This window comes from Xenopus laevis, chromosome 3L, assembly GCF_017654675.1.
Source record: "Xenopus laevis strain J_2021 chromosome 3L, Xenopus_laevis_v10.1, whole genome shotgun sequence".
Taxonomy (NCBI): domain Eukaryota; kingdom Metazoa; phylum Chordata; class Amphibia; order Anura; family Pipidae; genus Xenopus; species Xenopus laevis.
Window position 1 is genome coordinate 144,128,344 of NC_054375.1, and position 13,809 is coordinate 144,142,152.

The 13,809-nt window shown below is 41.7% G+C and overlaps 1 protein-coding gene across 1 annotated transcript; it reads right to left on the bottom strand.

The window, feature by feature from the left end:
• Positions 1–697: 697 nt before the first annotated feature.
• Positions 698–13,475, bottom strand: dnajb1.L (DnaJ heat shock protein family (Hsp40) member B1 L homeolog). Its single transcript, XM_018253637.2, has 4 exons — positions 13,320–13,475; positions 9,077–9,320; positions 3,783–4,384; positions 698–1,300 (listed from the first exon to the last, which is right to left on the bottom strand). Exons 2-4 carry the CDS (start codon positions 9,285–9,287, stop codon positions 1,070–1,072), a joined length of 1,044 nt encoding a protein of 347 aa, XP_018109126.1. The 5' UTR covers positions 9,288–9,320; positions 13,320–13,475; the 3' UTR covers positions 698–1,069.
• Between the last annotated feature and the right edge of the window lie 334 nt (positions 13,476–13,809).

Below are 13,809 nucleotides of genomic sequence, written 5' to 3' on the forward strand. Positions count from 1 at the left end.
TGAATGTAGACATGTTGTCTGACCTGCCCCTTTAACAAGATGAAAGAGGCAAACGTGTGGATACCACAAGGGTACTGCCATTTGATCTGTCACCTTAATACTGTGGCCGTTTCCAGTTCAACATTGAGGCACAATATCTCAGCACTAGACAAAAGGCAACTACAGTCGCTACACTCAAAAATGAGGTGTTTTCGGACTGAATAGATCCCTGGACCCCAAAAGGAGTATTATTTGTGGCTTAAAGGAGAACTAAACCCTACAAATGTATATGGTTAAAAATGCCATATTTTATATAGTGAACTTATTGCACGAGGCTAAAGTTTGAGCTTGTCAATAGCAGCAATGATCCAGGACTTCAAACTTGTCACAGGGGGTCACCATCTTGGAAAGTGTCTGTGACACTCACATGCTCAGTGGGCTCTGATTGGCTGTTGAGAAGCTAATCTTAGGGCTTCCCTGGCTGTAATATAAGCTGATGCTACAGGGCTGATTATTAAATTCTGATGCTAATTGCACTGGTTTCTGTGCTGCCATGTAGTAATTATCTGTATTAATTACTAATCAGCCTTATATTGTGACATTTCTATTCTATATGTACTGTATATTGTGAGTGGGTCCCTAAGCTCAGTAAGTGACAGCAGCACAGAGCATGTGCAGTGAATCAGCAGAAAAGAAGATGGGGAGCTACTGGGGCATCTTTGGAGACACAGATCTTTACTGCTAAAGGGCTGTGGTTGCCTTGGGCTGGTACAGAAGCACAAAACATAATTTACAAGATTTCTAGCTACTTCTTTAGTTAGGCTTTAGTTCTCCTTTAATGCAAATGATCAGCATTGCCACTCCTAAAACTTTTCCCAAGTCCATTAATATAACAAAGTGCAGTTTAGATTCATGGAATAAACATATAAATGGGGGTGGGAAAATGAATATGTGATCACTATTAAGGTTACCAATTGAGATATGGCACCCCAACCATCATCCCTCCCCCCTCCCCCACGCCCCCTTGAGCAGATAGGGTACAATTAACCAGTTTGCTTTGGTCGCGGTGCCTTAGGCAAAGGCTTGTTCCTTATGCAGGAAGGACCCTTTCCAACATTTCACGGGTACTGGCCGTAAGCCTTTCGGGAAAACGAATGTCGAAATCTACAATTAAGTCACCGCGCTGGTCAGGAGATTTTGGTAAGGGAAGTCCTTCGCTAGTTATTCGCCTTTTGGTTCCGGGACGGATGATGTCAGTAAATGTGAGCGGGATTGTGCGGTTATCCACCGTGGGGATATTGACTGAACAGCCACACAGAGCCTGTTGGGAGAATGGGTTTAAAACATATGAAATAGATGGAACAATATACATCTATCAAAGTATACATGGCAGCATAGTAATAATCAGCAAAACTGGCCAATTAAAGGAACAGTAACACCAAAAAAATAAACTTTGTAATGAAAATATAATGCACTGTTCTTCTGCAATGGTAAAACTGGTGTGTTTGCTTCAGAAACACTACTATAGTTTATATAAACAAGCTGCTGTGTAGCCATGGGGGCAGCCATTCAAGCACAGGATACACAGTAGATAACAGATAAGTACTACTATAGTTTATATAAACAAGCTGCTGTGTAGCCATGGGGGCAGCCATTCAAGCACAGGATACACAGTAGATAACAGATAAGTACTACTATAGTTTATATAAACAAGCTGCTGTGTAGCCCAGGGGGCAGCCATTCAAAGCTGAAGGCACAGGAAATACAGATAAACTCTGTAGTATACAACTGGATTCTTCAGAACGTATCTGTTATCTACTGTGTATCCTGTGCTTGAATGGCTGCCCCCATGGCTACACAGCAGCTTGTTTATATAAACTATAGTAGTACTTACCTATTATCTACTGTGTATCCTGTGCTTGAATGGCTGCCCCCATGGCTACACAGAAGCTTGTTTATATAAACTATAGTAGTACTTATCTGTTATCTACTGTGTATCCTGTGCTTGAATGGCTGCCCCCATGGCTACACAGCAGCTTTTTATATAAACTATAGTAGTACTTACCTATTATCTACTGTGTATCCTGTGCTTGAATGGCTGCCCCCATGGCTACACAGCAGCTTGTTTATATAAACTATAGTAGTACTTATCTGTTATCTACTGTGTATCCTGTGCTTGAATGGCTGCCCCCATGGCTACACAGCAGCTTGTTTATATAAACTATAGTAGTACTTATCTCTTATCTACTGTGTATCCTGTGCTTGAATGGCTGCCCCCATGGCTACACAGCAGTTTGTTTATATAAACTATAGTAGTACTTATCTGTTATCTACTGTGTATCCTGTGATTGAATGACTACCCCCATTGCTACACAGCTTATATAAACTATAGTAGTGTTTCTGAAGCAAACACGCCCATGCCCATACAGGGCAACACTAAGTTTTATTATCATTCTTTTAAACACTTTCATTTTTAGATGTTACTGTTCCTTTAAAACCTTTACCTAAAGGTGGACAAAAAGCTGATTCAGCTGCCTATGGACATGAGCATGGGCTTAAACTACCCTTTTTTTAAATTTTTTTTTTTTTTTAACACCTTGTTGTTCAGTATCTAACTCATCAATATATTGAAGCCAATTAGATCAATGTGGTCCATGACAGGTCTCTACGTGATTTAATTATTGGCCCAAGGATTGAAATCAGCATTAAGGCCAACAAATTAGCGAAAGTTCTCTTCAAGGGGGGTTGTTCACCTTTAGAATAACTTTTAGTATGCCATAGAGAGTGATATTCTAAGACTATTTAGCATTTTATTCAGCAGCTCTCCAGTTTGCAGTTTCAGCAATCGAGTTGCTAGGGTCCAAGTTACCCTAGCAACCATGCACTGATTTGAATAAGAGACTGGAGTTTGAAAAGGACAGGAACTGAATAGAAATATGAATAATAAAAAGTAGCAATAACAATAAATTTGTAGCCTTACAGGATATTTGTTTTTAGGTGTGGCCAGTGACCCCCCATTTGAAACCTGGAAAGAGTCCACTAAAGGGAATAATTACAAAGCTATAAAAATGAAAACATTAAGCCCTGTAGAAAAGTTGCTTAGGATTAGCCGTTCTAGAACATACTAAAACTTAACTTAAAGGAGAAGGAAAGCTAACAAGCCAGTTTATTGCCAATAGATTCGCCAACATAGTGCAAGTTATAAGACTATATTTATTCTGTAGAATGCTTTACCATACCTGAGTAAAAAGCTCTAGAAGCTCTCTCTGTTTGTTTAGGATAGCAGCTGCCATATTAGCTTGGTGTGACATCACTTCCTGCCTGAGTCTCTCCCTGCTCACTCATAGCTTTGGGCAGGTAGAGACAGCAAGGAGGGGAGGAGGAAGAGGGGAAAAAGGGAGGGAGGGAGAGAGGAGCAAACTGAGCATGCTCAAGCCCAAGCCCTGGAGGTTTAAGCTGAAAACAGGAAGTCTGATACAGAAGCCCATGAGTACACAATAGAAGGAAAGAAATGCTGTGTTTCTTTTGGCAGAGGACTCAGAGCACCATTACTTTGAGGGTTTACTGGTGTATTTATATAGACCTTTTTGATAAAGCCAACTTAATTTTAGCCTTTCCTTCTCCTTTAAAGGTGACCCACCCCTTTAATGGCCGAGCCAAAACGAGCAGATCTTTATGTATATGGCAGAATTTGTTCAGTTCTCATGGTGTCAGGGACTCCGTTTTTTTTAATGAAAATATTAGCAGTTTAAGTGACTTTAATGCAACGTGTGGCTGGAATTAGCCCTCGGCATCCATCTTACCTCTCGCAGGCTGATCTTGGCTGTATACACCACATCAGATCCTTCTCTTCTGAACACAGGGTGGGACTTGTCCTTCAGCACAAAGACAATATCTGCGGGAATGTTGCTGGGAGTCTCGTCGCCTTCTTTAGGGAAGGTGATCTTCGTGCCTTCTTTCCAACCTTTCTTCACCTGAATGGTGAGGATCTTGTCCTCGTTGCGCACACTTCTGCCGTCCGGCCCCAGTCTCTTGTGCGAGATTTTCATTTTCTTTGTGCAACCATTAAACACTTCCTCAAGGGATACCGGGAGTTCACGTGTAATTGGAGGATCCTGCTTTTTGGGGATATTCTCCCGTCGACCTGGTGCAGACCGAGGAAAGCCTCCCATGCCCCCCATGCCTCCCATCCCCCCCATGCCTCCCATCCCTCCGAAGCCCCCAAAGCCAGCAAAGGGATCATCCGTTTCCATATCATCATCAGTGCGGCCAAAGAAGCTGTCGAATGGGTTACGACCACCGAAGAATTCAGAAAAGACCGCGTGAGGGTCACCGTGGAAAGTGTAGCTATAGTTCCCATTGGGACAGCTGCTTCCTCCACCCCCACCAGGAGTTCCTTTCAGGCCTGATTGGAGCATAAAATAAGATCATTTAGAGGCAATAAAAAGAATCTGGCGAGATGGCAATGTAGGAATAAAAGACGGCACCTCCACATTTCATTATATTTACCCACAGTGCTCTGCTTCAGCCAAGGGAGCTCAGACTATGGGCACTTTAGTTCTCTTTTAAAGGAGAACTAAAGCTTAACTAAAGAAGTAGCTAGAAATAGTGTACATTATGTTTTGTGCTTCTGTACCAGCCCAAGGCAACCACAGCCCTTTAGCAGTAAAGATCTGTGACTCCAAAGATGCCCCAGTAGCTCACCATCTTCTTTTCTGCTGATTCACTGCACATGCTCTGTGCTGCTGTCACTTACTGAGCTTAGGGGCCCACTCACAATATACAGTACACATAGAATAGAAATGTCACAATATAAGGCTGATTAGTAATTAATACAGATAATTACTACATGGCAGCACAGAAACCAGTGCAATTAGCATCAGAATGTAATAATCAGCAAACTTGTAGCATCAGCTTATATTACAGCCAGGGAAGCTCATTTTCTGCTGGATAATTAGTGACGAGCCCTAAGCTTAGCTTCTCAACAGCCAATCAGAGCCCACTGAGCATGTGAGTGTCACAGACACTTTCCAAGATGGTGACCCCCTGTGACAAGTTTGAAGTCCTGGATCATTGCTGCTATTGATAAGCTGAAACTTTAGCCTCGTGCAATAAGTTCATTATATTAAAGGGGAACCGTCACCCAGAAAAATGATTCAAAATCCTATTTTATCACATTAGTCAAGCAAAATAAACTTTAATTCCACTGTATAAATTATTTGAATCTTGTTTCCTTCAGTCTGGGAACTCATAATTATAACAAGCAGGCAGCAGCCATTTTGTGGACACTGTTATTAAGACAAGTCTTGTATCATCTCAGAATCTTGTTTGTGCACCAGAATGGAGGACCTGATGTCCATCCCCATGTCCTGGCTACACAATTAAATGGTAAAGAGAACGGGGGAATGTGGGGAGAGCAGTGACATCTAGAAAGTTCTGAATGGAAAGTGAAAGTATTTGTCTGCCCTGCCTCTATCTTTGTATGCAGAACAGCACCAGACTGTGAAACTTGTGTGTTTAAAAAGCCTTTATTTCAGCTTTGGGCATTTTTAAACACAAAAGTGTCACAGTCTGGTGCTGTTCTGCATACAAAGGTTGTCGTGATATCAGTGGAAAGTGGCCACTGAGGAACGTGCACCAAGTCTCTACAGGAGAGATAATCGTTGTGCTGACTACTTTTCCAAGATTCTGCCCTGCCTCTATGCCTAGGCATAGAGGAGGGGCAGACAATATTTGATTGACAGCTTAAATGTCTAAATGAGCTTACAACAGCTATGAACGCTTTAATAAAAAACAGAAATTGGATTTCATGTTTAATTTAAAAAGGACTTTTATTATACAGATTTTTGTGTCTGGGTGACAGGTCCACTTTAAATATGGCATTTTTACACAAATTCATTTTTAGGGTTGAGTTTTCCTTTAAGAAAATGCAGAATGCGCATCTTAAAGATACAAAGGTAGCTGGATATGGTTCAAGAAAGTTCCAGGAAGGAATGCAGGAGACTGTGAAACAAGCTTGGCTTTGCAGAACACAAATAAATGAACAAGACTGAACATGCAAGCCTTCAGAGGAAGGGAATTCTACCTTTTCATGAGCAGGGATTAATGTCCTTTAATCAACTATACTTTAAAGCATGGGAAGATAAAGCCTTGCTTATCAAACAGAATTATCATAATCCAATATACTGACTGATTATAACCCCAACATTGCTAGAATGGGAGCTACTCCCCGAGTCAGAATTCCCTAATTATATGGTGGCTGTATGATACAATATTTTCTGCTGTACCAGAGGCTATATCCCCACTATACACTATACTGTACTACACCACATGCTGCAAAAAAAAAAAAAAAAACAAAAACAAAAAAAATAATAACGGCATGCTTAGATCTGTACAAGACAGGGTTAAGGCTTAGTCCACACCAGGCGATTCGGGGACATTTAGCGCTCTGGCGACTAATCGCCTCGTCTTTGAGGCGACTTTTCTCCCCGAACCGCTTCCTCTTCTCCTGCGCCGGCTGTAATGAGAGTCGCCTGCATTATGACACACGCGGCGCTTCGTTTTCCGAAGTTGCTCGAAGTTTCCTCGTGAGGAAAATTAAGTGCCGCGTGTGTCATAACACAGGCGACTCTCATTACAGCCGGCGCAGGAGAAGAGGAAGCGGTTCGGGGAGAAAAGTCGCCTCAAAGAAGAGGCGAATCGCCTGTTGTGGACTAAGCCTTAACCCTGTCTTGTACAGATCTAAGCATGCTGTTATTAGTCTTTTTTTTTTTTTGTTTTTTTGCTGTGGACTAAGCCTAAAAAATATAAATGCCGACAGTATCAATGGGAATGGGGCAGAACAATGGGTTTTGCATATGAAAAGTTTCCCTGTGCTTGGCCACATCGGTGTGTCTGATCTGCACAGGGCACAAGAGAGTTCTTTTATAGTGATTTGCACACCCAAGCACAAATGCCTTAGGGCTCTTACTCACGGGCGTTTGAAGCTGCGTTCCGGTTTTATGCGCTCAGCCGCAGGGGAGCACAGGCGTAGACGCGATGAATTCTTTTCAATGGGGCTGTACTCACACAGACGAATGTAAGCGCCGGACGCAGGAAAAATGCAACATGCTGCGTCCCAACCTGCATTCGACGCTTACATGAGTCTGCGTGAGTACAGCCCCATTGAAAAGAATTCATCGCATCTTCTCCTGCGGTCCCTTGCAGCTGAACGCATAAAACCGGAACGCAGGGGAGCGCAGCTTCAAACGCCCGTGAGTAAGGGCTCCAACATGTACAGTTTTTTGAAGTTTCTCTCCCCATTCAGGAAATCCTACTTAATTTAGTGCTTTGCCCATTCATGTAATGTGAGTTTTAGTTTGTATACAATACTGTGAAGCTGATCAGGGATAATACGGGCCAATCAGAACAATTTTAACTGATCTCAGATAATACAGGCCAATCAGAACAATTTTAGCTGATCACAGATAATAACTGGCCAATCAGAACAATTCTGAGCAAACAGATCTGATATCTGCCATTATAAGTGGGCACACAATGAGCTGCATTTCAGGATGATACTCGTAAATCCCCACTCCTTTTGGGTGTTAAGTCAGTTCGCAAAGGGTTTTAGCCCTGAAAAGTCCTCTCAACAACCTTGTGTGACATACTGCAACCCCTCGTTATGAATTAGAGATGAACGAATGAAGGACTCGGTGTGCAGGACATGAATTTGGCTTAGGGTCTGGATTTGGTCTACTAAAAGATACTTTAAAGGGCAAGTCAACCCCAAAATAAAAAATTGGCTAATAAAAGAAAACACAATCTAAGCAAATTTGCAATATACATTTATTAATTTTTTTTTTATGGTTTTAAAGTTATTTGTATATGCATTGCTATTGAAAGCAGTGTTGGTCTGTACCTTTCTACTACCTGTCCTGATGTCTAAGACTGTTGATACAATGTAAGGCAAGGCAGTTGATTTACAGAAATATATAATGAACAAGCAACTGGAGAGCCTTTTCAAGTCTTGGTGTATTTTATTTGAGTACTACATGTTTTGGACCACACGGGTCCTTCCTCGGGTGCTCAAATAAACTACACCAAGACTTGAAAAGGCTCTCCAGTTGCTTGTTCATTATATATTACAGATTTGGAGGTGGCTACTCTATAGATTGTGGCAGAGCCTAATGGAATATTTGTAACAAACTGTAGATTAAACTGGAAAATCTGTTATTGGCATCTGATTAACAGACCTGTCTTTTCTGGGGAACCAAGACTTTTGCAACATTGTTTAAAAAGTAACAACCAGGAGTTAAGCGAATGTTGCTATGAATAGCAATCATTTTTACAAATAACTTTAAAAGCAGTGACAACATTTAATCAATGTATATTGGAAAGTTGCTTGGGTTGTTTTTTTCTATTAGGCAAATTTTTATTGTGGAGTTGAGTTGCCCTTTAAGCTCTTGACAGTGACAATTTTGGATTCAGAGTTGAGGCACGTTTTTTTGATTGATCTCAAATTTAAATATTCAAATTAGCATTTTAATTCTATTTGATATTCAAACAGATCTTTCGTGGAGGACTCTGTTGAATAGGAATATTATGCATTTGTTGCATCCCCGTTATGCAAACAGACACATTTACAGTCTAGCAAATAAACTCAAGGATCTGCACCACAACTAGTAATGTGCGGGCTGGCCGGATACTCGGGTGGGTTTGGGCCGACCTCGCACTTCGCGGGTGGAGCTCTTCTCCTGCTCTCCCTGCCACATTCAACTGCCTGCTTCCGGCTTTATAGCTGCGCACCTGCTTGCTCCGCCCCTTTTGTGACATTATCGGCGGGGCGGGTCTATATAAGGAAGCCGGTAGGAGGGTACGGGCGCGGGTGGAGAGACATTGGTCTTTGGGCAGGAAAAACCCGACCCGCACATCACTAACCACAACCTCTACAAGATACTCGAGTAATTAAGCACAGCTTCTACATTGCATAAGAAAATACAGAAAGAATACACGTGCGACTTGTATTAGCCAATCGACTTTCTACAAGTTTGATCAACTTCTTATACAGCAATAAAAAAGAAACGTCAAGTTCAAACAGCCACCTACATATACTCACCCTCTTCTCCATATTTGTCAAATACTTCCCTCTTCTTAGGGTCACTGAGCACATCGTAAGCCTCGGCAATCTCTTTGAATCGATCCTCGGCTCCCGGGTCCTTGTTTTTATCTGGGTGATATTTGAGAGCTTGCTTCCTATATGCCTTCTTAATTTCTTCCTCCGATGCTCCTTTGGAGAGCCCGAGAATTTTGTAGTAATCTTTGCCCATGTTAGTGGGTATTCTGTTGCCCTACAGAGATAACTGCAGATAAAGAGGGAACATACATCTGTCAGCATTCACACTCGATTTTTCCAGTCCTGATTAAATATTGAATAAAGTAACCCCTATTGTAAAATATAAGGATATTATAAGTCCCTGAGGAGTTCCATGACCGTCTTATACAGGTCATGGAACTCCAAAGTGATTTCTAATATCCTCATATTTTCCAACAAGGGGTACTTTATTTATTAGAATACAGAAGTTTTAGTGAGTCATGGGACAAAAATGACATCACTACTAACCGTTTATAACGGATGACATCACTAGTCATTGTTTATATAGTGAATAAAGTACCCCCTCTTGTAAAATATAAGGATATTATAAGTTACCGAGGAGTTTCATGACCATATAAAAGTACGAGGCCGAAGGCCGAGTGTTTTTATACAGGTCATGGAACTCCGAGGTAACTTATAATATCCTCATATTTTACAACTGGGGGTACTTTATTTATTATAATACACAAGTTTCAGTGAGTCATGTGACAGAAATGACATCAGAACTCACCGTTTATAACTGATGACATCAGAACTCACCGTTTATAAGGATATAATTTACAGGATATTCATGGCTTTTGTGTATTATAAGGATATAATACACAAAAGCCATGAATATCTTGTAAAACGGTGACTAGTGATGTCATCAGTTATAAACGGTGAGTAGTGATGTCATTTCTGTCACAGCCTCACTGAAACTTGCGTATTATAATAAATAAAGTACCCCAGTTGTAAAATATGAGGATATTAAAAGTAACCTTGGAGTTCCATGACCTTCGGCCTCTGTAACTTATAATATCCTTATAATTTACAAGAGGGGGTACTTTATTCACTATACAATTTACAAGCCATTCACCGATTTTGTGTGTTATAAACATATATCAATATGCCCCATGATCACTTTCTATCTGTGCCCATTTGTACATTGCCCCAGCCTATGTCTGCAATGGATAGTAGATCGACAGTGCAAGAGAAAAGAAAATGAAGCTGCAGGAGCTCCTGTGTAAGACCCATGCTTTAGAATTAGAAACAGAATACATACCCATAACAAGAACCCAACAAAATGAAAGTAAAAGAAGGAAAATGGAACACAAATATAAGGACGTGGACATGACGCACACTGTTGAGAAATGCAAACTAACAGGGTTATGCAGTTACCTGGGCAAAGTTTACCCTGGCCCAGTAACCCATAGCAACCAGATATTTACTTTCATTCCTCTGGCTGAGTTGTAGTACAAGACTAGTAACTTACTAGTAAGGGTGACTCCTGCTTGGCTATTTTACAGCATTTCCTGACAAAGGGATATTAACGGGGTGGTTCACCTTTAAGTAAACTTTTAGTATGTTATAGGATGGCTGTTTCCATTGGCCTTCATTTTGATAAGTTTCTGAATTATTTGCCTTTTTCTTCTGACTCTTTCCAGCTTTCATTAAATGGAAATTACTGACCCCATCTAAAAACAAAAGTAAGGCTACAAATGTATTGTTATTGCTCTTTATAATAACTCATCCGTCTATTCAGGGCTTCTCCTATTTATATTCCAGTCTCTTGTTCCAATTATTGCTTGGTTGCTAGGGTAATTTGGACTCTAGCAACCAGATTATCCGAAACTGCAAAACTGGAGAACTGCAGAACAAATAATAAGCTCAATAACTGAAAAACGACAAATAATAACAAAAATTAAAACAAAATGCAAATTGTCTCAGAATATCATTCTCTACGTCATACTAAAAGTTAATCTAAAGTTGAACAACCCCTTTTAAACACTGGCCTATGGTCTGCAATAGCAATTCTAATCAGCCACCCAAAAAAAATAAAAAATACCATCAGTTTAAATCAGTTTCTTCCTCCCTCCAGCAATGGGTTATATTATACTGACTTGCTTAGGCTCTTACCGAACTGCTCTTACCACTGCATCCATGTACCTTAGTTTTAAGCACCTCTAGATCATTTCTCATTGGTTAATGTTAACAATCCCCTTATTGTGTATATATTCATTCAAGGAAATCTGTGCCTATGTGTCAAAGCTAAACCACCCTCCCTGCCCCACATTTATAATAAGCAACAAGAAGGAAAGGGGGATTCTCCTACAATATATATATATTGGTTCTAGATTAGGCATATGCTCTGGAATAGTCTGAGATTCTGAATTTATACTCACATACTTCCAGAATAAGCACATTTGAAGCTTTTTAGTGTAAGGAACACACCAGCCTGGGAACTCCCAATTTGGCACAGCACATACAGTATCTCCCTATAGGGCGTCACGCTTCTGTTAGGGTGGGGCCCCAATATCTACCAAACTTTTATATGGTACATAATGATTAGTGGAAAGGACAGGGCAATAGATTTTTTGACAATCCTACTATGACCCAGCACACAGGCTCTTTAGATATAAACATTATTTATGGCTACACAGGGATTTCCAACCAATTGTTGCTGAGCTTTGATATCCATAAACCGCTGGCAGTGGTGCTGGGAGGGGTTAATCAGCCAATGAATGGTATTGTGCCAAGTTGCACCAGGGCTGCCCTCAGTAATACTGTATTGACCACAGACCAACCAATAATGTCGTATTAAAATGGATTTTTGTACAATATTCGGTGCGTTAGTGATGTGCCCTTCAAATGCCGGCTTACGACTTTATAGCCACGCGCCTGCTGGCCCCGCCCCTTTTGTGACATCATCGGTGGGCAGGTCGGCACTGATCTATAAAAGGAACCCGTAGTCGGATGCGGGCAGGTGTTGGCTGAGGGAGGGTTGGTTAGAGTCAGGAAAAACCTGACTCGCACATTACTACAGTGAGTGTATGGTGGGAGACAGGCCCGGACTGGCAACCTGTGGGTTCTGGCAAATGCCAGAGGGGCTGCTATAAGGTGCCATAGAAAGTCAGTATTTAGTGGGCTGGTGGGGGCCGTTTGGGCCTCTGTGTGGGCTGATTGGGCCTCTGTGTACCTGAAAAAGCCAGGGCCCATTTTAATTCTCAGTCCGGACCCGGTGGGAGACGAGCTGACCGATATCAGAAGAAGACTTGGATATCGGTGGGCTCGTTGATCAGGCCGGACGGAAAGTTTTGAAGGCAACAGAACATCGGCCATTGTCAGAGCTGAATCGTCAGATACAGGTAGAATTCTATTGTTTCTTCCTGTATATCTGACAATTCTACACGTGTGTATTGAAACAAACGAGCTTTCCTGGAAACATCTTTTCCAGGAAAGATCGTAATTGTAACGTCTATGGCCAAAAGACAACCGAGCGACAGACTGGGGACAATGAATAATAGCCGGAGAGCACACCTTTATGTGTGCAGGATTGTCTGCGAAATAAAAATGGAAACCTTTTAATACATAAAGGTGTGCTCTCCGGCTATTTTTTGATTTACTTGGAATCTTTTGCAATCTGGCAGGGGGACTGCGGCTCGTTGAGAAGCACTAAACACACGGAAGACCACTATAAGGACAATTTGATATTGAATCTGACAATGAATAATAATACAATATGGATTATTATGCCAGTTCCCGTAAAAAGAATAATTCCAATGGGCTCCCACTAGTACTTACTAAGCAATATTACACACTGGGTATCAGGAATAATGGGCCTCAAGTACAGCTGCTCCCCAATATGTCTAATATAGGTTTGGACCTGTCACACTGCCATTCCCCCCACAGCTGCATTTATACTGGGACTTACTGCTCGTGATTTTAACAAGAATTAAAGGGAATTCGCTTTTAACAAAGAATTTTTGGAAGTGGACTGTAGAGAGGCAGGAGGACCCCTAATCACAATAAAACAGAAACACCACTATCCCTCTATGGACACATTTCTTGTTATTAGTATTCTATAAGGATTAGTGGCACCCCTATTATACACCAGGAAATGGAACATTCCCAGATAGCCGGAAAGTGCTACAAATGCAGATGTGACATAAACAAGACAGAGCCATAGGCAGGAAGACTCCCATCTCTAGCAGTGTCCAGCAGTACTTACCTTTGCACCAATCGCTTGTCCGTATGCTGCTCCCGTAAATACTCGGCCCCTCTCTTGTAGGTGCAGCTCCACCTCCAGAACCTTCCAGATTTTTCTTCCGTACTCTGGAAACAACATCTGCCCGCCCACCCCGAAGCCGACCAATCATAGAATAGGTTGGTTGTTAAGGGTGACTGTTGTGACCAATAAATAAAGTAGACTGTCGTTAAGACGCCAAGGCGTTTCGGTAGCTTCAAACTAATGGCTGATCCAGTGACACTAAGCAACGCCCCTAAAGGGATGATTGGTCGGAAGTTAAATCACTCAGTGAGGGCCACGCCTACTGATTCTCACGGCTACTGCTGCTGAGGAGGGACGTTTTCTTTGAGAATTTACGTACATTTCCCAGTAGCCCAGCAGCTCTGTGACACTCCCTTGGGAAAGAGGAGGCAGATTTCAAAGCAGGCCCGGGCTGGCAATCTGTAGTTTCTGGCAAATGCCACAGGGGCTG

What these genes read in the sequence shown, in the direction of transcription:
- dnajb1.L (XM_018253637.2), bottom strand. Translation starts at nt 9,287, where the DNA reads ATGGGCAAAGATTACTACAAAATTCTCGGGCTCTCCAAAGGAGCATCG. An exon ending in TGACAAATATGGAGAAGAGG is followed by an intron (nt 4,385 to 9,076) that starts GTGAGTATATGT and finishes TGCTCCAATCAG; the next exon opens with GCCTGAAAGGAACTCCTGGT. An exon ending in CCAAGATCAGCCTGCGAGAG is followed by an intron (nt 1,301 to 3,782) that starts GTAAGATGGATG and finishes TTCTCCCAACAG; the next exon opens with GCTCTGTGTGGCTGTTCAGT.